Source organism: Mesoplodon bidens (assembly GCF_964165515.1).
Source record: "Mesoplodon bidens genome assembly, chromosome: 17".
Classification (NCBI taxonomy): Eukaryota; Metazoa; Chordata; class Mammalia; order Artiodactyla; family Ziphiidae; genus Mesoplodon; species Mesoplodon bidens.
The window spans coordinates 21,153,217-21,175,570 of record NC_138174.1 but is presented as its reverse complement, the minus strand read 5'-3'; the positions used below and the strand labels follow the sequence as shown (position 1 = coordinate 21,175,570).

At 46.6% G+C, this 22,354-nt stretch overlaps 2 protein-coding genes across 3 annotated transcripts in view; one reads left to right on the top strand and one right to left on the bottom strand.

Annotated features, from left to right (window-relative positions):
* The window catches only part of COG3 (component of oligomeric golgi complex 3), a 64,281-nt gene extending 50,418 nt beyond the window's left edge, over window positions 1–13,863 (top strand). Inside the window, exons 21-23 of one of the 2 annotated variants that reach the window (XM_081214902.1) lie at window positions 4,242–4,369; window positions 5,185–5,283; window positions 13,764–13,863. In XM_081214902.1, coding sequence (XP_081071028.1) covers window positions 4,242–4,369; window positions 5,185–5,283; window positions 13,764–13,841 — 305 coding nt within the window. In that variant the 3' untranslated portion in view covers window positions 13,842–13,863. Of the gene's footprint in view, window positions 1–4,241; window positions 4,370–5,184; window positions 5,284–10,323; window positions 12,282–13,763 lie in introns of those variants that run through there. The other variant, XM_081214903.1, reaches the window with a different exon arrangement.
* Window positions 13,864–17,850: 3,987 nt separating this feature from the next.
* ERICH6B (glutamate rich 6B) overlaps window positions 17,851–22,354 on the bottom strand; it is a 44,241-nt gene continuing 39,737 nt past the window's right edge. The window contains exons 10-11 of the mRNA XM_081214695.1: window positions 18,933–19,158; window positions 17,851–18,285 (exon numbers count right to left, since the gene is read on the bottom strand). Of these exons, the coding sequence (XP_081070821.1) occupies window positions 17,977–18,285; window positions 18,933–19,158 (535 nt within the window). The 3' untranslated portion in view covers window positions 17,851–17,976. The remainder of the gene's footprint in view (window positions 18,286–18,932; window positions 19,159–22,354) is intronic.

The following is a 22,354-nucleotide window of genomic DNA, read 5'->3' as shown; positions in this document are numbered from 1 at the left end:
TCTTCGTTTCTGTGTGGGGGCTTTCTCTAATTGTGGCAAGCGGGGACCACTCTTCATCTCAGTGCGCGGGCCTCTCACTATCGCGGCCTCTCTTGTCGTGGAGCACAGGCTCCAGACGCGCAGGCTCAGTGGTTGTGGTTCACGGGCCCAGCCGCTCTGCGGCATGTGGGATCTTCCCGGACCAGGGCTCGAACCCGTGTCCCCTGAATTAGCAGGCAGATTCTCAACCACTGCGCCACCAGGGGAGCCCCAATATCCTCTTTAATGTTTTAGAGCGTTTGAAAAAAATTATAAAAATGTGGCGTCATTTAGGAGTTGGCAGGCTCTATCATTGATGGGCAGAAGTGCTGGAGATGTTTCCAGTCTTAACTCTTTCCTAAATGTAAATTTTTTTGTGTTAGAAGGTGTTTTGTTCCCTCTACCATTAGACATTGAAAATCATGACTAGTTTTGTGGGTTATTTTTGGTCCATGTTGTGACATTTTAAGTTGTCATTAAACCAGAATAAATCATTTTGTTAGATTGATAACTTCTGGCCATTCCCTGGCCCATATTGTGATAGAGATCCTTTGAAACTAAGAAGGGCAAGATGCCGAAAGAATCAGTGTTTTAATTATGGGTGAGCTGTGTCCAAGTTGGTAGGAAGCTTTTTGCTCATAGTGAGAGAGATCCAAAGAATGATTCTGGTTTAGCATCCATAAAAAATTGACTGTCCACAGGCACCCAAAACTGGAATTAGGTTTTTGACGTGACTGGTTTCCCATAATGAAAGAATGCATGTGTCAGGTATTTATTTCTTTTGGGAAAAAGAATTGAGGCCATTCTAAAATTTTCAGTTATTTTTATTAGTGCCTCAGGTTAACTTGAAGTTGAAGTAGAACAAAGAAGTTGTAAGAGTAGCTATGTATCTCCTAGGAAGATTTGTAAGCATAGAGAATTGTCACTGGTATTTGAATGGAAGGCAGGATTTTATTTCAAAAATTTGTCATGTGAACTTTGATGATGTCAATATAGGTTTGCATTGATTTGCTTTATTTTGCAAATAAACTTTGTGACATGCTTTATGCCTTTTGTTTACTGTGATGGAGACAGTGAATATTATACTGGCTTTATTATTTTAACCCTTTGTGTTGTATGTGAGATTGAAATCTTCGCCATCTTACTAAAGGGCAGAGAGCATCCTTCATGCAGTAGTATATTCTGTCAAGAGACAGAAAACCAGAGTCTTACTGACAATACTGGAAATTCTAACCATAGTGAGCCTGGTGGTAACTACTTGTTCTGACCCCTCAGGGTCAGAAGCAGGCTTGTCAGGCTGTAACTCAGCACTGATTCTAGAAGGAATTCTGATCATCTTTGGATTAACTGGGCTATTGGCTCAAGGTTTGTCATTTACAGAGCTTATTTAGAAATAGGACCTGATTTTATTTTGAACGTTAATGTAAATGAAACTCTTGGGTGCAATAAATCTTTCTTAAAATAGGTAGAAACCACCAAATTGTCATAAGTATAGTTAGTACAGCTAAGCCCAGGGGCTTGATGCATAATTAATGTATGTTCTTTCCCCTTTGGGAAGATTCTCTTCTGCTCAAAATAGGCGCTGTCATTTTCTCAAGTGGAGTCTCAGTGTTAGGTGTATTGTGCTCTTAAGTATTACTAGAATTGTCATTAGTAAAGCAGGAGTAGATGAAAGGAAACCGACAGAAGGACTAGATGAAATAGGGCTTGCTGTTTTGTCATTTAAAACGTTTTGTTTCTTTCTAAGTGAGGAGATCTTGGCAAATGGAGCAGTGGCACTTCAGTTTACCTAGTTGTTGTATCTTCCATCTCATTTAGCCTCAAGGAGCTATGGAGTTGCTTTTTCTTGATCTGTAATACGAGAAGCCCACACTTAAATGTCAAAGATTTTTAAGTCTTTGGGGTGGGAGCACCAGGGACAGTCTAGAAACTTATCTTGGGTCCCTAGAACCCAGGGTTAGTGGTTCATGCAGACTTGATCACCTTCTTGGGGTCATTCCATGCTGAGCTCATGAGATTGAGTTATAGTTAGGATGCCAATTTGTTAATTACTCTGGGAAATACACCTTTTTAAGAATTAGGATACTTTATTTACAAGGCTCCACATAAAACTGGGCTCTGAAGACTGACCAGTGATCCCTGAAGTGTGTTAGTGACCATAGGACCAGAGCCTATGGAATTAACTGTCTTAAAGGAGCTTTCATCTGTTTATGAAAAATAAGGAATTCTTGGATTGTTTGTTCTTTCTTGTTGAGAGCATTGGCAGTTTCTCACCCTGCTCTTATACAATCCTCCTCAATTAAAAAAAATTTTTTTAATATGGTATAACTGTGGAAAGGTATTAAATGAGAATTCTGTTCTCCACCTCTAAACTAGTTCTCTCAAAGGTAACCACTATTAATGGCTGCTTTCCCAAAATTATGTGTATTCTAGCATATATGGACTTGAAATGTGTTATACAAATAAGATTATACTATTGTTACCTGAAAAAATGGGTTTGCCTCTTGGTGGATATCGAGCCAAAAGACACAACCAAGGCAAAGAGTGGGAGAAGGAAGGATTTATTACTTGCAGCAAGGAAGGAGAACACCGGGGGTCTTTCCCAAAGCAGTGTCTCTCCGAATGGCAAAGTTGGGGAAATTTAAGCTAAGGGTACATGTATTCATGAGGGGCTTGAAGAGAGGAGAATTCAGCATTGAACTGCGGCAATGGTTGACAGAATCCAAGCTTTAGTTAATTGAAGTCACGGGGGTCAACAGCATCATTCCATCCTCCACCCGAATGGGGGCCTTAGTTCCTGCAGAACTCAAAGACGTGTATCCGATTGTTCTCTGTATCCCTCGAGGAGGAACTAGTGCTGTTTCATTACCGACCTGTTGTTTCTTATTGCTTTTCCTGTGTTCCTGCATTCCCTCACTTCCCTTAAGGTCATCAGTTACTGAGACCTGTTCAAGGACGAGCATTGTGGCCAGGCTGAGATCGCAAAATGGTTTAGGCCAAAATGGCTTCTCTTACGTTAAGAAAGCCAGTCCTGGTTCTCCTTCTTTGGGGGCCTCTTACCCTATCTGCTTACAAAATATCCCTTACTTTTTTTTTTTTTTTTAACCACTTATTCTATATCTTGGAGACCAGCATATCCAGCTCTACCCATTCTATTTAATGGATGTGTAGAATATATCACTAAAGCATAATTTCTTTAATAATTCTGTTAATAGATATTTGAATTATTTTTAGTTTGTTTTTCCTTACACTCTTTAATAAACACACATATCTTGGTATTTTGTAAATATGTCCATAAGGCAAATTTCTAGCAGTAGAAATGTTAAGTGAAAGAGTATGTGTATTTTCAGCTTTGCTAGACATTGTCTAATATCCCTTCCAAGAGGGTGAACAGTTTATACTCCCGTCAGCAGTGGATGAGGGTGCCTGTTTCCCCACACCCCTGCCAAATGTGGATATTCACAACCTTGGTAATTTTTTACCAATCTGAAATATTTCAGTTGTTTTAATATGCGTTTCCTTAATTATGAGTGAGGTCAAACATCTTTGAAATTATTAATCAGTCTTCTATAGCTTTCTAGGTAATTTTCTCTTTTAAATACTTCATACAGATTACGACTCTTCTTTTCCATTTGTACTTCTTTTCAGACACTACACCTGGGCTACTAATTATTTCAGTTACAATTTTCTGGGATTCTTTTCCTTTTCTGATAATACAATATAAGAACGTAACAAATGGATTTTTAGTTCCCATTAAATATGCGTGGGTATTTCTGAATGATCTCATAAGACAGAGAGCATCTCTTACTGTGAGTCAATTCTACAAACGAATAAGCTCATTCATTATGAAGTAATTCTTACTAGTGCTTCTCTGCAAATGACCTTTTATTTTACCTTACGCCTTATCTCCAAATTCCGAAGGCACCATATTACTATCCCTGTGAATGTCCTGAGCCATGCCGGGCGGGGGGGGGGGGGGCGGGGGGGATTCTTTTGCTGTTTAGCCCATGGGGTTAGAATTTTGTATACAGTAGATACTTAATGAATGTTTATAGGGCTTGTGATTAAACTTGATAAATAAATAAGAAAAGTGAAAGAAATTCTTTGGGGAAGTAAAGAGTCTTCTTTTGCTATTTTTCTCTCCTTTTATTTCCCTCTGAATTAAAATGGAAATGTTTCTTCTGTTTTTATTTGTGATACTAAGGAGGTTAATTTCTTTCCAGCAAAAGTCAGTGACCTTGTGGCAAGTGCCTACAAGACAATAAAAGCAAAGCTGCCCCTGACATTGAGAAGTATGTCATTGTACCTATCCAATAAAGATACTGAGTTCATCCTGTTTAAGCCAGTTAGGGTGAGTATCGTGATCATCTCTTTGAATGTTGGCCCGTCTCTTGGAGTATTCTTGCCTTGTGTACCGTTTTCCTCTTAATGTAAACATTTTGAAATGTTGGTCTGCTATTCTAGTACAGTTGACTAAAAAGCACCATGATTCTTGAAAGACTTACAAAGCGTGCATCTGTCTGATTATATCTCCCCGACCTCGCCCCCAGCCCTCATTTTGTCTTAATTTCCTTATGGTTACCTGTGGCACAAGGGTAATTTCTACCTAAAAGTAGAAATTAGTAAATGAATTAAAAAGTAATCAGACCCTCACATGAGATGGGGCCCAGCACTTGTGAAAGAACAGCATTTCAGGAATTATGTCCCATTTTACTGGTGAGTAGCGGAAATAAATGGCTTGCAGCGGCCATGGAGGGATTAAATGTCAGAGCAAATTTAGTACTCATAGCTTCCAGCTCTGTGTTGAGCTCACATCTTTACCCAAGGCATTGGTTGATTTTTAAAGTACATTTTATGTGTTTGGGAACTTTATTAGCTTCTGTGGAAGAAATTGCCGCAGAAGACTGTTACTATTCTCTGCGGGGGACAAGGCTTGCTAGAGTTTAGTTTTACCAGTAAGTATTATCTGATAAGTCTTAGACAGGTAATGCTTGCATGTGAAATATTAATGCAAATTGAACGTCTTTGGTAATGCCCTAGAAGATACATTTCCTCTACTTGTTTTGGCACATAGTAAGATTTAACTTTCTTAGTTCTTCATGTTTAAGAAGACTGAACATGTTTTCAGTGACTCATGTAATATGATTGCCTCTTCTTCTTCCTAAGAATAATATTCAGCAAGTCTTCCAGAAGTTCCATGTCTTGTTAAAGGAAGAGTTCAGCCCTGAAGATATCCAGATCATTGCTTGTCCTTCTATGGAACAGGTAATCCAAAGTCTGAAGATCCTTGTTACTTTTATAACCTTTTAGTCATTTTACTTGAGTAGATAATGTCTTTGAGTAACTGTGTTTTAGCTGTAATTTAAAAAATTGTACGTTGTTTTATTCTGATGAGCAAGAGTTCAAACTTTGAATTGCTCTCTCACATATTTAGTGATGGCGTTAGAGTTTTCAGTTGCTTTTCAGTGCTTTCTGGTATTGAAGGTTGCTGTGTTTAAGACGATTGAACTGTTTGTGGGAGACTCAAATAGAGGTATTTAGATTGCTGAATAATTTTGTTTGCAGTATGTATGACAGGAGGCCCATGTTTTAGATGAAAAAAAAGTGTTTTAGGGATTAGAATAGATGTTAGAAGTGTTTTTGTTTTCTCTCTTCTTCCTAAATTAAAAAAAATTAAATAGAGAGCTCAGTCTGTGTTTATTGTCATTCATTTATTCAATTCAGTCAGCAGGCTTTTATTGAGTAGAAGTAGGTTGGTGCTATGGAGGGTATTTTATTTCTGGTTTTAAGTTTAGTTGAGGAGTTTAGTAGGGTAAGGACTAGAGAGAGAGACTGGGGGACAGTGGGAAGGTTAGTGAGAGCCCGACTGCTGTGGGTGGAGCCCGCCGGGAGAGAGACTGGAGGCAGTGCGTGTGGTCAGTCTTTTGAGGAGTTTTACTTCACAGGGAGAGAAAAGATGGGGTGGTAGCTGGAGAAGAAATGGGGTCATTTTTAAATTGTGATATAATTCAGATACCATAAAATTCACCCTTTAAAGTAGGCAATTCAGTGGTTTTTATTATATTCAGTAAGTCCTGGAACCGTCACCACCATCTAATTTCAGAACACTTTCATCCCCCCAACAAAGAAACCCCTACCTGTTAGCAGATTCTTCATTCCCGCCTCTTCTACTAATCTACCTTTGTCTCTGTGGATTTGCCTATTCTGGACAGTGCATTAAATGGAATCGTACAATACATGGCCTTTCATGACTGGCTTCTTTCTCTCAGCATAATGTTTTTAAGGTTCATTCATGTTGTGGCTTGTATCAGAACTTCATTCTTTCTTATGGCTGTATGAATTTCTTTGTATGGCTCTATGGGTCATATTTTAAAATGATTTCTCTAGTTCTAGGGTTATAGACAGGATACTTATTTTTTTTAATTAATTAATTAATTCAATTTTGGCTGTGTCGGGTCTTCACTGCTGCGCGCGAGCTTTCTCTAGTTGTGGCGAGCGGGGGCTACTCTTCGTTGCGATGCGCAGGCATCATTGCAGTGGCTTCTCTTGTTGTGGGGCTCTAGGAGCACGGGCTTCAGTAGTTGTGGCTCACGGGCTCTAGAGCGCAGGCTCAGTAGTTGTGGCTCACAAGCTTAGTTGCTCCGTGGCATGTGGGATCTTCCCGGTCCAGGGCTCGAACCTGTGTCTCCTGCATCGGCAGGCGGATTCTTAACCACTGCACCACCAGGGACGCCCCAGTCAGGATACTTTTTTTTTTTGCTGTGTTGGGTCTTCGTTTCTGTGTGAGGGCTTTCTCTAGTTGCGGTGAGCAGGGGCCACTCTTCATTGTGGTGCGCGGGCCTCTCACTGTCTCAGCCTCTCTTGTTGCAGAGCACAGGCTCCAGACGTGCAGGCTCAGTAGTTGTGGCACACGGGCTTAGTTGCTCCGTGGCACGTGGGATCCTCCCAGACCAGGGCTCGAACCCATGTCCCCTGCATTGGCAGGCGGATTCTCAACCACTGCGCCACCAGGGAAGCCCAGGATACTTTTTTATAAGTCATCTGAAGCAATTATATTCTATGTGATTATACCACTAATTGACATGTAGTTAGTTTATTTTCAATATTTAGAGATTTTTCCCCTCGTTTTGATTTAATTTTGTTTTTAATTATGTAAAATGTTTACATGATTCCCGAGTCAGAATTATGGAACAAGGTAAATTTGGAGAAGTCTTGCTTCCCTTTCCAGTCCCTCCAGCCTTTTCCCTCTCTCCCCTTTTAGATAGCTATTTTTATTTGTTATTGTATTATCCATCCACCCTTTTTTTTTTTAAAGATAGGGGAAATGTATGTTTGTACATTCGTGGGGAAGATCTAAAGAGAGGGAAAAATTGCTGCTGGGAAAATGTCCTTGAGAAGAGAAGGGGGGATGTGATCTCAGGGGCAGTTGGAGAGTGGGGCCTTTGTCAGGGGCCTGCAGGGTTCAGCGTGGAGAGAGGAGCGAAGGCCGAGCATGTGGGGGCACGTGCAGGGAGCTGGCACGCGTGATGGGCGCTCGCGGAAGCTCTCTCCTGACTGCTTTGCGTTTGTGGGGGGAACAGGAAGCAGGGTCACCACTGGAAGTGAGGAGGTGCTGAAGATCCCGCAGGAAGGTTCGGTTGAGTTCAGCGGCTGGTTATGAATCCAAGAAAAAGCATTCAGCGTAGTTGTCTCATGTTTCTTTTCTCCAGTCATCGTCAGTTGCATGAGTGTAGACGTGGAGTTGCTGGAGGGTTGTGTCCGGGCTGTGCTTTTGCCAGGAGGGACGAGGCAGGGGCGGGTGAGGGCGGGAGAGTTAAAGAAGGGAGTGGCTGTAGTGATTGCCATGGAACTCAAGCAGACGAGGAGCAGGAGGGAGCCGAGGGAGGGGAGTGAGGAGGAACCGTGGGTTCCAGGTCCTGGTCCAGTCAGACGGTCATTGGCATTGGAACGTGAGAGGGAAGCTGAGCTGGGAAGATGGGTTGTGGCGATCAAAGAGTGAGCTGCTTGACGATGGGACTGCGGAGGGGTTGCAGTTAGAGGTAGCGATGGGGCTGGGCTGTGCCCGCGGCCTGAGTAGCTGACGTGGTTGGTGGAAGGTGAGGTCACTGGAGGAGAGCAGCTGAGGCTCGCCTGGAAGGGTGCGCTGTCTGGATGCCGAGACCGCCAAGAAGTCCTACAGGAGTAGTTTCAGAAAAGAGTGATAGCGCTCCGAGACCTGCAAGAAGTGCAGGCCTGGGTGATGGCGGAGGGGTCGTGGATGGAGGAGTGCAGCGTGGCACGGTCTGATACGATGAAAACCAAAGCGGGGGGAAGGTGCTGGGAGAGGGAAGGAGAATGGTCTGGAAATGACAGTGCGGAACAGAGGGGACTCTGATCCCGCCTCCAGGCCCAGTGGTTCCAGGCATGTGGATGAGAAACACCCAGCACTGGAGAAGGCTGCAGGGGAAGCTTGTCCTGGCAAAGGGGTGGGGGGCAGGGTTCAGGACTTCAGAGGGGTGGGCCAGGAGGTGGGAAGAGAGCCTTGAGGTAGTAGAGGAATGACTTGGGAGGCCTGGGCTTCCTGTGGTGGGTGACGTAAGCATGGATAAAGGTGTGAGGAGAGCAGCTCTGAGGGAGGAGAGGCAGGGGTCTGGCTGAGAACATGCGGAGTTACTGGGCTCCCACTTGACTCCTGCCAGTGAGATATGTGGCTTAGCGTGTGTACGTGTGTCTGTAACTTAAACGTTTTATAATAATCACACACACTATGTACAGCTCAGTTGCTTTGCTTTTCTTCTTTCTCCTGTTGATGAACCACTAAATTATTTTCATGACCTACCAATGGCTTGCAGCCGAGAGTTTGAAAAACACTAATAGAGGGACTTCCCTGGTGGTGCAGTGGTTAAGAATCCGCCTGCCAATGCGGGGGACACGGGTTCGAGCCCTGGTCCGGGAAGATCCCGCATGCCACGGAGCAACGAAGCCCGTGTGCCACAACTACTGAGCCTGCGCTCTAGAGCCCGCGAGCCACAACAACTGAGCCCATGTACCTAGAGCCCGTGCTCCGCAACAAGAGAGGCCACCGCAATGAGAAGCCCGGGCACCGCAACGAAGAGTAGCCCCTGCTGGCTGCAACTAGAGAAAGCCTGCGCGCAGCAACGAAGACCCAGAGCAGCCAGAAATAAAATTTAAAAAAAGAAGAGAAAAGAAAAACACTAATAGAGACCATCATGCTCACTGTTCCTTGTTCCTCGTTCAGAACTGTTAACATTTTCTAGTTAATAACGACAGCTGATAATACTGACTGCTGACTGAGTCACTTGGCCACAGGCTCATAGAGTAGGAACCAGAACAAGGAATTCTCTTACCCTACACACTGCACAATGATCAAAACAGGAAATGTAACATTGATACTATTACCATATTCAAATTATTTTCCCCAGTCCAGGATCCAGTCCAAATGTTGCTTTCAGGTGTCACATCCCTTTAGTTTCTTTAAACCTGGAGCAGTTCACAGCCTTTTTGGGCTTTCTTGACCTTGTCGGGCCAGTTATTTTGTAGAATGTTTGGCGTTGTCTGTTTCCTCATGATTAGATTCAGGTTTTGTATTTTGGGCCGGAAAAACACGGAGGTGATTTTGTGTCCCTCTCACTGGAGGTACACATTTATAGATGAGATTAGGGGGTGATTATTTTGATTACCAAAACCCTACTGTGTAGAAGGGCGCACTGCCAGGCTCATCTAGCCACAGGTCTCTCCAGGCCAGGGTGGCAGATTTGCAGAGCGCAGGCTGCCAGCCCCTCCTGTCACAGTGGCAATTTCTCTAGTTCTCCTCGGGCTGGTCTGGGTCTCGCGCTCCTTTACAGAGGGGACAGGGGGCTCCTGGTCCGGGTTAGCATATGAGGTGAAGCTCACCTGCCGTGCCTATTCTTGTGCAGTTAAGAGTCATTTAAAGGGTTCAGCTTACTTACAACTCTCCGTGAAACGCACTCTGCATAGAGGCAGGTGAAGTCAGTTACTTAAAGCCATTTCTGTCTCTAGTTAGTGTCGGTACGTAGTTCTTTTCTGTCTTCCTGATTGGATTCTTAATGAATTGAGGGCCCAGGTTCGGGGATACCTCCCCACAGGCCCCGACGATTCGCAGCGCCCGGGGCTGCTTCCGGAATCAGCACTGCAGGTCCAGTTTATACCTTACAGCCGTGTTTACTGGTCTCTTAAAAATCAGACATTTCCTCTCATTTTTTTTTTTTTTGAGGATCTAAACAACTTATCTTGAGTTTGGTATTCCACAGCAGAACTAACAAGGCCTTTCTCTTTGCTTTTCAGCTGAACCTCCTACTGTCAGTTTCTAAATAACCAGGCCCTTCGGGCTGTGTGCGTAAATGGCCGGTCCGGCAGGAGCCGGCTGCCAAGTCCCACGGCCTGCAGGACACCGGGGAATTGTGCAAGGGGCTTCCCGAGAACCACAGGGCTGCTCAGGGCTGACTGCAGAATGAAGTGGAAGCAAAGTGTGACATGATTTGTGTTTCTCTTTTGAAAACATCAAAATGCCAAAGATAAGCTATAATCTATGAGCGCTGATTATTGCCTCATTTAAATAGTCACAAGCAGTGTAAGGTTTTAAGAGGAAGCTATGGTGGGCACGCAGTGAAATGGTTCTTAAGAAAAATGTGCAATGAAAATAGATTACAATAAATAGTGCAAAGAACTTTATAGAAATACAGCTAGTTAGAAAGCTTCTAAGAGAAAGGTTTGTTAAAGCGTGAAACACTGCAATCCTTTTAACTACTGAGCATTCCACAGTGACTATTTTTTTACTTCCAGAAATGTTATTTCTACACCCTATTTAATGTAATGTTTCTCCTCTCACTTTGAAGTCTAGGTTGGGATAGATCGGGTGCTTCTGAGAACATGTTCTGCTTTCTTGGGAATTCAGTGTGTTATCTTTCTGTGTGTTTGATGTGAGGTAGTTTCAAGATGCAAGGACCTCGTGTAAGGTCCCAGGATCTGTACTCCATGAATTGCTTAGGTGCAGAGCGTTCGAAAGTAGGCAGGTAGCTGCAGCGTCCTCATGGTAGATACGTGCTGTATCTTTAATGAGAATCTTCATGGTACAGTAGGCAGCGTCTGTGAGGGGGAAGTACCAATTATGGTGTCTTCAATCTGGCACATAACGGAGGAGAGGAAGCCTGATGAATAGTGTATCTCGTGCACGAAGGTTAGGGTTACCAGCTTTCTGCACGCTGCCTCCGTTTCCGTAGTTCTTTGACAAGGGAACGTTTTCATGTCCTGTACCTTCATGGTGGCTGTGCCGCGAGCCTGCCTTGTGGATCTGTACCCTGCGACAGCAGGATACATTTCACTCACAGAGACGAGGATGACGAAGACCACCCACCCCTTAAAATCAACCACACGACAGCAGCGATTATCAAAAAAATTAGGCGCATCTCTCAGTTTTCCTACAAATATGTTTCCTGATTGGATTGGTTTTGCCTCTGATGTTATAGTAAGTGTAACCTGCTCTTTGGTTCACAATGAATTTTGACTTATTCAGACACTACTTTAGAGATAGAATGCTGACAGAGGTTCTGGAATGTAGCCGGCAGACCTCATTCTGTGAGACTAGCATTTCTCATCCGCTTCAAGCAGACTCCCGCCATGTGTAGATAGGTTACATATCCTGATGTCTGTCATTTTAAACAGGTCACTTGTTTTTCAGCTCAGTTTAACTTGGTGATGGATGTTGCTTGGTAGAGCTTAATACTCTATATTTTGGGAAGGTAGAGGTAAAGAGGCTCCATATTCATTCTTCAACAGGAAATGAATGAATTAGGAAGATTATATTTACTTCCCCTTACTATTTTAACTATGTGTCTAATGAAATAAACTGTACAATCCAGTTTTGTATATTATATGTACATTTGATTTTTAAATAGCCTTTCCAAAGAAATGAGGGCATGATTATTGTACAATACTTGACTGATTTAATTTGATGTACAGGGCAGAGTGTGTTCTTAAGGATAAAAATATTTGATGGCACTCGTTCTTGTGTTTTGAGTCTTTTATTTCTGAAACAAACACCTTACAAAAGTGCTGAGTAGGTGATAGTGATCCAACTTGTTTGCTAAATGACTGTTTAAATCTGTACAGTTTCAAGTGTTTACTTATACAAAGAGTGTACATACTTTCAAATAATTAATTTAAAATGCTTTATATTATTTGGCTAGAATTTGCTGTTTTTAATAAATGTGAATTTTTAAAAAAATAAAGATTTTTGCTTCCTACCTTTTGTCCTCATGGGTCTGTTATGTGTGTGGATTCTTTAAAAAATTTTTTAATTGAAATTAAATATAACTTATAGATTCACATGCAGTTGTGAGAAATAATACAGAGCCATCCTGAGTACCTTCACCCGATTTCTCCCAATGGTGTCATCTTGCAGAACAAGAACATGTATCACAAGCAGGATATTGACAGTGTTACCCTCCACCAACGTTATTCCGAGTTCCCCAGTTTTACTTGTACTGTGTGGATTCTTTTGGCAAGATGATTATTGTGGAGACATTTTGAAGCATCTTAATGCTTCATTGGGTGACAGATAATTTTTCTTTATTTGCAAAATTGCCAGTTTCCTGAGTACTATCAGCACAAATAGTTGTGCTGAAATTTAGTATTATTGAAGTCACAATAAAAACAAATTTGTATTTTCACAACCCCATATCTTTAAATTCTCTTCTGCTGTTACCTTACAAGGAAGAAAGAATAGTCAACCTTAGTTTTTAAAGCGAGTCCATTAATTAAAGGAACTTGGGGTGTGTTGGTGGAGAGAAGGTTACTTCTCAGAAAAGAGGAACTTCATCGATTCCTTTCTGGCGTGCTTTTCTTCTGGTGGTGGTTCCTCCACTAGCTTGTCTGTCTGCTCTTCCTCAGCACCCAACCCGCATAGAAAGGAGACAGCTGCTGGAAACTTGGTATAATGGCATCCATTAATAGTCATCCAATAAATACATATTGGGGGGGGGTTTAAAAACATCTTTCCTGGTTATCAAAATATGTTCACTATTAGACATTCCTGTAGTGTTTGAATTTCAACATAATATGTGAAAGTCTTTCCTAAATAAACCTTGAAAGGTAAACTGCTGTTAAATGTTTGGCATATAGCTTCCAGATTTTTTTCTATGTATATTCTAAAATAACTTTTCTTACAAGATTGGGCTCTTTTACACTTTTCTTTATCAGGTGAGTTTATTTATTTATTTATTTATTTAGTTTTTGGCTGTGCCACACGGCTTGCAGGATCTTAGTTCCCCTACCAGGAATTGAACCTGGGCCCCGGCAGTAAAACCGAGTCCTAATCACTGGACCACCAGGGAATTCCCAGTCAGGTGAGTTTTAATTATCATTGCTTAGACACATACTCATTTGCTGAACTATTTGAAGTAAGTTGCAGGCATCATGACATTTTACCCCTAAATACTTCAGCATCCATCTCCAAACAGTAAGGACATTTTCCTACATAACCCTAATACCATTATCACACCTAAAAGAAAAAAAAAATCAGTAATATCTACTATGTAGCGCATATTCCACTTTCCTCGATTGTTCCCCAAAATGTTTCATAGCTTTTTCTTTTCCAGGTTCATACATGTTAACTTGGTTGTTAAATCTCTTTAGTCTCTTAATTTAGACAATTCGTAAAGTTTTTGTTTGCTTGTTTCCATGGCAATGACTTTTTTTTTTTTTAATAATGTGTGGACTCCTTATAGAATGGACCAGAGTCTGCAGAATGCATTCTTTTCAAGTACGTGGAACATTTGCCAAGACAGATATATGCTGGGCCTTAAAACAACAAAACAACCCAAATGTGATCTACAACAGTAGTTCTCAACAAGGTATGACCCCTGCCCCCTGCCACCAAGGGCGCGTTTGGCAATGCCTGTAGACATTTTTGGTTGTCATTACTGGTGTGTGTGGGGTATTACTGGCTTCTAGTTGGTAGAAGCAACTAGAACTGCCAAATATCTTATGCACAGGCCAGCCTCCCACTACACGTAATTATCCAGTCCAAAATGTGGATGATGGCAAGGTTGCAGAACCCTGTGATATATACAGCAACCCCCAATTCCTAGCACTTGCTATCCCCTCACCTGGCTTAGTTGTGTTCATACCAACAAATGATGTCTTTTACTTACTTGGTTTTTTTTTTTTTTTGGCTGCGCCGGGTCTTAGTTGCGGCGTGCAAACTCTTGGTTCCCTGACCAAGGATCGAACCTGGGCCCCCTGCATCGGGAGTGAAGAGTCTTAGCCACTTGGCCACCAGGGAAGTCCCTACTTTTTTTTTTCTCTGCCTCCCCCAGTCTGGATTGTATGCTGCCCGGGGGAGGAGCTTTGCTGTGTTTACAGCTGTATACCTAGTGCCTAGAACAGCGTCTGAGGTAGATGCTCAGTATCTGTTGAAAGAATCCACTTGGGCCCAAGTCACACAGCCTTCCCTTCCCCATCCCATTCCTACCAAGTCCTGCCTGTTCTCTACCCCCTCCTGCCCTCCTCTGTTTCCTCCCCTCCGCTATTTCCAATGCCATCGCCCTGGGTCAAGGCGCTCGTTTTCAATATTCCTTGCTGGGAATATTGAAGTATCTTTACTACAAGAACCTAGTCTTGTTTTTTAAAAATATTTATTTATTTATTTATTTGGCTGCATCAGGTCTTAGTTGCGGCACGTGGGATCTTTGTTGCCGCGTGCGGGATCTTTAGTTGCAGCATGTGAACTCTTAGTTGCAGCATATGGGATCTAGTGCCCTGACTAGGGATGGAACCCAGGCCCCCTGCATTGGGAGCGTGGAGTCTTGGCCTCTGGACCACCAGGGAAGTCCCCAGGAACCTAGTCTTATTAACACTCTCCTTCCCCTTTGCTAAAACTTTCAACTCCTGATGCACACGGGCTGTTCAGGCTCCTGCATATCTATCTGCCCACGCTTGTCTCCTTACTACTCATCCTTTGTATCTCTCAGGGTCCTTGAGTGTAAGCAACAGAAGGCATCATGTCTAACTTGAGCAGAAAAGGGCTTTATTGGAAGGAAATGGGAGTGCAGGGGACAGACCAGAAGCAGGAGGACCAGAGGAAGGAGAACAGGAAGCATTACAGATGCAGGTTTTTAGTTTTTCAAAGCAGAAAGTGTTAATCCACTGCTGTGGCAGTGTCCTAGACTTGGCATCACTGCAACTGCTCTCATCTTGGCCAAGCTGACTTCCTGTGTGTGTGTGTGATTTTTCCATGCTTCACTGAGTGCTGGGGCAGGGAGGAGGAAGATTCTCTGTGCCAGTTATTGATATAGTGCCCCTCAGCTCCAAATCCATCCTTTTGGGCCCTGCTTTGAGACTCTGGAGCTGGACCCTGAGAACATTTCTCCATTGCCAGCTGGTGCAAAGTTAGGCTCTGTAGGGCGCTGGCGCTACACTGCAAGGCACAGGGAAAGGGCGTCTCTTTCCGTTGCTGGTGTGGGTTTTGCTTTCTACACTGCGCTGGCAACCGTATGTGTGTCGGGGGGTGTCTGGTGGCACTTGCTCTCTAGTGAATTTTCCTGGTATCCAAGCAGGAAGCGTCTTGTGAACCAGCTTGTTGTTGCAGGTGCAATTGGTTAAGATACTGGAGTTGGGTGGGCCCCTCATCCAGTATGACTGGTGTCCATATAAAAAGGGGAAATTTGATACAGAGACATGCACACAGGGAGAGCACCATGTGAAAACTGCCAAAGACGAACTACTAGAAGCTGGGAGACGGGTCTGGACCACATCCTTCCCACGCTCTTGATCTTGGACTTTGGGCTTCCAGAACTGTGAGATGATAAATTTTTGTTGTGTAAGCCACCCAGTGTGTGGTCCTTTTTGTTACAGCAGGCTCTAGCAAACTAATACAGAGGGTGGGGGCTGGATTTTTATAGTTCCCGGCCATCTGGCTACTTTCACTACTTCCTTCACAATCTGTGAGGTAACTCCCTTTTCCTTATGAAATAGTCCCTGAGTGCTGGGTAATTCTGTCCGGCCGGTGATAACACTCGAACAGAGCAGCAGCTACAAGAGAGGCTGGAAATGCCTAAAATCTACGTGAAATACTGTGTCTATATAGACGTTGGCAATAGAATATTTAAAACAGGGAGCTGACCAAGCACAATGCCTCTGCGAGGCCACCTGCTGACAATCTCTGTGTTAATGGGGTGAGTCATGTCTTCAGGTTTTGTGGAAGGAGAAAGACCAGGGAGAGGCACTGGCGGATGATAATAAAGTGCCCACATCTGTGAAGCGCCACGCTGAGCGCTTCACTGACGCCACCTGCTTTCATTTTCACTATAACTCTGCGAGGTGTGTTGGTGATTGCCCTCCTGTTCCAGATGAGGAAACAGAGTCGCAGAGGGGCTCACTGCCGTGGCCAAGGTCGCACAGCTAGCGGGTGGTGGCACCAAGACTCCCACCAGGGCTGTCTGCTTCCCGGGCGCACGTGGGAGGAACGTTGGGGCTCTGAGATGCACACAGGCTCGGGAGGATTTGTTTGCTGTGAGACGCAACTCCGGAGCTTCTTGTCTCCAGGGCCTGATAAGAGAAGGGACCTCTGCCCACACCAGCGGAGGTGTAAACTAACAAGGTCCCTAGAATGGCTGTGTCCTGAGTCAACCCAAGCACTGTGTGGCCTGTGACGGTCTGCTCCCCAGCGGTCACTACCGGGCAACAAAGTACCTGTTGTTTTAGCTGATGATGCTACTTGCCAACAAGGTGTGATAGTCACACAGGGGAAGTGACCGTGCAACACCCCGCTACTGCCAGCCTGACCACCCTGGTCCCACCCCAGGTGCGCAGTTGTCGGGATTTGGGGTGAGGACGGGACTTTGGTGAGGGCAGTGTGGGATCGGCCGGAGAGCGGGCCCGCGAAGGTGGGGCTGGGCTGTCTGTTCACAGCCGGGATCCGCTGGCTAATTGCTAGGCTGAGCCGGGAAGGAGGTGTTGCCTATACTCTTTTGGTTCAGGCTGCAGTTGAGGCCATCCTGGGAAGTTTGCAGTGTCCCAGGGACATATAAAAGGCACGCTATTGGGGATTGCCCAGCTCCTGAGTCCCCCTTTTCTAGAAACTACTGCCCCTCTCCATGCTTGACATCGACTAGGAGACAAGACATAACCCCACCCTCCCTTACTGGATCACACCAAGGGTGGCCTCCTGATCAAGCCAGGCCAATAGAGACCACTGGAATCTTTTGAGAAAGACCAGGAGACAAAGCCATGTGAACTGAGATGCATAGGAAACACGTCTTTGGAGCAAGACCAGTGTCGCAGAGCTGAGAACGAAAGTCCTCCTGGCTCCTGGAGCCCTCCCACGTGCCAGTCCTTTCTGAGACCCATTGCATGTTCCATCCAGATTACATGTTTCCCATTTTGCTTTACCTATTTGAGTTGGTGACTGTAACCAGTGACCAAAAGGGGCCCAGCTATTGAAGAGAGTTTAAGTGTGGGTCCTTTCGGGCTCCTGGTTTGGGGGACTGGCTGCAGGCTGGTGCTGCTTTGCTGACTGGGCGTCCCTCTGTCTTGGCGGGGGTGGAAGAGGGGGTGTTTGTGAAGCTACTATTTCTAGACCCATTTGACAGATGAGGAAACTGAGGCAGAGAGCTACTTGCCCAAGGTCACACAGCCAACAGTGGGCAGAGCTAGGCTTTGAGATAGTCTGTGTCCTGAGTCAACCCAAGCATGGGAAATTCACAAAAGAACATCTGCATTCATGTGATCAGTTAGAAGCAAGCGGGACAGGTGTTGACATGTATTGTCTACTGAAACAATTTGCTTCTAATGCTGGCAGGGCGCATGATTAAGTCTCCTGTGCCCAGCCACAGACTCTGTCAGCCCCTCTCTGCCCCTGAAAAACTTTTTTTTTTTTTCCTCCAAATCAAGGAGCTGTGATAGGTCCCAAATTACAAACCAGCTCTCACAAGGTATGAACTAGAGCTTTGGGGGTTTCCTCGGGGCTTCGGACACCTCCACCTCCCCAAAACATTCAGCACGTGCCGAAGCAGCACAGTTTGGTGACTGCCCCTGCTTGGAAGGTGAGAGTTCCTCCTGCAACTCATAGTGTCTTGTTGGCAAGACCTTGATGCCCTGTATGAAGCATTCCAAATCAGATATGGTCAGTATACTCATGATCTTCCTCATTTTCCCCAGAAGGATCTGGATCTTCCGAGCCGTTGAACTGAATTCCATCTCCAGGACTGCTTTCTTCTTCATTTTGCTCAGCACCGCCGGGGTGATGTACTGTGGGAATTCACAGGCGGCTTGTGAGGATTAATGCTACCTGGGCACCAAGCTCGCCCTGCGTCAGGATTAGGACCCTGTGGCCATGACCGAGTCTTCCCTGGAAACGTCACTCTCCAGGGCAAATCTGTGAACCCAGCCCTACCACCAGCAACCTTGCTGCTGCTTCCCCAAGACACTTACTTGGCCTGTGCCCATGGCCACATCCCAACCTGACCCCAAACCAAAGGGTGGCCAGCTGCTGGGCCATGGTGTGACCTGCCTTCCAAAGGCTGTGCCCTCCTGGGGGTGTCCAGCTTCTCCCCTTGGATTCCCTAGCACAGCAGGAGAGTGAGGCCCTCATGGTGTCTGCCTATGAGCCCCACATCCATCTGGAGCTCCCTTGGAGCATGTCTGGGTCTTGCTGGGATGAGAATGTCAGTTTCCTCAGCTCCGAATCTTATGTTACATGGTAAGTGTTCGGAAGTTAAATGATTGCTTTGTATATGGTCAAGCATCGGGTCAGGGGAGGGAGCCTCGTTTCCCTAGGGGTTGGAGGGTTGAAGAACATGGCCTGGAGGCCTGGGCACGGACCAGTTCAAGCCAGCAGTGGCTTGCGTGCAGGTAGTTCCCCACCTGGCAGAAGACGTGGGGAGTTGAGACCTTACCTTGTACTTGGTGCCTAGGTTTAAGCAAATGTGCTTCTTTTTGTGGATGAAGCGGAAGATGATCTTATCCTGGCTCCTTATTTGCACCTTGATGTACTGGTTGATTTTCAAGGAGATGGGCTGGATGGGGGGTGCATGGATGTGGAGGTTCAGATCGCACCAGTTCCAGGCCTTCTGGTACTTGTCTCTGGCGAAGCAGTATCCCAGGTTTGGGCTCAAGTTCAACCTAGACCAAGAAGGCATCAGGCGGCCACAGCACTGGGCCCTGGGAGCGAGGGCACAGCCTCTCCCAGGGGTGCAAGCCCGCCCCTCCTTCCTCCCCTCCCACCCTTGCTCTTTCCCCCCCAACATGGGGCCTTGGCAGGTGGGACCTGGAGGGCCTGTCCAACCACATCCCTCTTTACCTAGACAAGAGGCTGTGATGCATGTAATGAATTAAAAACCTGGGCTCTGGAGCCAGACTTTCTAGGTTCATAGCCTGACTCTGCCACTGACAAGCTGTGTGACCTTGGGCCAGTTACTTAACCTCTCTGTGCCTCAGTAAAATGCAGATAATAACAGTGCTTTACTCATAGGGTACTTGTGAGGATTAAGTGCCTGTACAAAGCAGTAAGTCGTTGAACTTTAGGATCTCCTTATTATCATTGATGGAGAGGAGGGCAAAGAGGAGTCTTCTTTCACGCTGCAGGGGAGCGGATCCCCTCTAGCTTCTAACCCTTTAAATGGCTCCCATCAGAATTTTTGCACGAGGCCCTCCCCATTTCCCAGGGTTAGGATCCGTCTCAGCCTGGAGGTATCCAGTTCTGGGCTAAGGCTCCTTCAAGAAATTGGGGTCTAGAACACCCGGAAATGGTGTGAAATTGAAGGCTTCTTCTCAGGGGGTGTAAAGACCCAAACTGTGGAGCTGGCGGGACCCACCACCAGGGACCCCGAGTTTAGGCAGGTCTGGGACCCTTGCTGTGTGTGGGGATCCTGAGCTCTGGAGGGAGGCCTGGTCTGCGGTTCCTCAAGCCTGGGCCTGGAGGGTGGAGGTGATGCTTAGTTTCCACACAGCCGGCAAACTTCAGCCGTGCCTTCTGCCTTCCCTGAGGAGATGGAATCAAAAAATGACCCAAGGGCTTCGCTGGTGGCGCAGTGGTTGAGAGTCCGCCTGCCGATTCAGGGGACCCGGGTTCGTGCCCCGGTCCGGGAGGATCCCACATGCCGCGGAGCGGCTGGGCCCGTGAGCCACGGCCGCTGAGCCTGCGCGTCCGGAGCCTGTGCGCCGCAACGGGAGCGGCCCCAACAGTGAGAGAGGCCCGCGTACCGCCAAAAAAAAAAGACCCAAGAAGTATTCAGTCCTCCAGTCAGCTTGGTGCTCCATCCTTCCCGGGGCCTGTGATGCAAAGGAGGAACGGAGGCGGGGCTGGACCAGGGGAGCCGTGGGATTCCCGGCAGTGACGAGGGTGGGCGGGGCCCTGGTGCAGCCGCTGAATGTTCCCAAACGGCGTGGAGGGCCTTTGCCACAGGATCTCTGTCCCAGTGACGAGGGGACTGCAGTTCTGACCGTGAAGTCCGTCAGGGGCCGAGTCCCTCTGCGGTGGCATTAGTCTTCTCGGGTGCCGCCACCCCCGCGGGCGGAAGCAGCTTGGGGCGCTCTGCCTCGTGGTGTGAACTTTCAGGGGTGATGGGTGTGAGGCTTTACACAGGGACAGTCCCTCTCCCATCCAGGCCTCTGATGCCTGAAATGCCATCCGTGGCGCCACTTTGGTTGAAGTCACATGAGCTGAGAGCTTCACCCAGAGAGAGAAGATGCAGCTGCCCTTGGGAGCGGCAGTAAGAAAGCCTTGGCAATGAACTGCTTACAGCTGAGCGCGCAGGGCCCGCCTGGGGCCTCCCGGCCTGTGCGCAGAGCGGCCGGGCCCTGCCGGGGAAGCCGGGGTGGGAGCGCTTCTCCTCTCCCACTCAGCCTGCTCGGCCAGCAGCAAGAAGGAAGGGCAAGAGAAAGCAACAGTGACACGTCTGTGGAAGCTCTCCTGCCATGGGGGCCCCCTGACGGGCGGCGGGTGAGAGCGGAGGCCCTCGGGGGCCCGGGCCCTGGCCTGTGGCCCTGGGGGCAGGATGCTGCCCGGGCCCCTTGCTTAGATTTTCTGGGCCCACTCTGAGCAGAACCAATTCTCCTTCAACATCCCACAGCCTCTTGGTTGTAAGCGTCCCAGTTTCCCCGTGAAGGAGGAGTCCAGGGTTAGAAAGGGAGGTATGCCCCCACTCTGGAGAATCAGGAGCTGTGAAGTGGTCAACACAGTCTCCGAAAAACTTCCAAGGCAAGAGGTCTGCAGGTCCCAAGGAAAGAGACGGGAGATGAGAAGTTAGGGGCTCCTGGGCCAGGAGGGGACCACGAGGCGAGTGCCTGGGCCTGGAAGCTGGGCTGCCCAGAGGAAGAGAGGTTCAACCACTGGTCACTGCTCTCCCCCAGGACAGGACCTCTGGGCCCATTTCCTCATGGAGTTGAGGCTTTCCTGGAGTCCCAGGAACGGTCTGTGGTGTCACACAGCAGCCACCCCTGGGAGGGGAGGGGATGTATTGCCTCGGAGTCCCCTGTCTTTATCTTACAGCCCCGAGTGGGTGCCACAGCCCTAGGAGACGGGTGGGCACACTGGCCTGGGCTCCAGTACCAGCCAACCCTTACAATCTCTTGGGAAGCTTTGAAAGAATGCACATCTCCAGGCCCCGCCCCAGACCTACAGAATCAGAGTATCGAGGGGGGGGACAGCCATTCCCCACCTCTGAGCACCATCCTTCCCCTTGGGTCTTTTTTTTTTTTTTTTAAGCAGATTTTATTTATTTTTTGGCTGTGTTAGGTCTTTCGTTGCTGTGCGCGGGCTTTCTCTAGTTGCGGCGAGCGGGGGCTTCTCATTGCGGTGGCTTCTCTTGTTGCAGAGTACAGGCTCTAGAGCACAGGCTTCAGTAGTTGTGGCGCACGGGCTTAGTTGCTCCGTGGCATGTGGAACCTTCCCGGAGCAGGACTCGAACCCGTGTCCCCTGCATTGGCAGGCAGAGTCCTAACCACTGCGCCACCAGGGAAGCCCCTCCCCTTGGGTTTTGATGCACTGGGATAAGATGTTGTTTGTCTCGCAAACTTTATTTGATAATTTAAAAGAATGCTTTACTTCAGACTGAGTCAAAATTCCATAAAACTGCTCGCCTGTGATTTTACGTATGGCTTGGGGTGAACGACTCATCATTTTCTCTGCACCTAAGTTTCCTCAACAAGAATATGAAAGTAGATTTTCCCTAGGTCTCTTGTGGCCATAAAATTTAAGTGTCATTAGGGAGAAGAGGCCCTACTGTATGTAGCAGATGCTGTTGGAGATAATTGACTGAGTTTCTGGTCCCCACTCCCAGATGCTTCTTGTATCCAGTACTTTCTTCCCCTTTTTAGA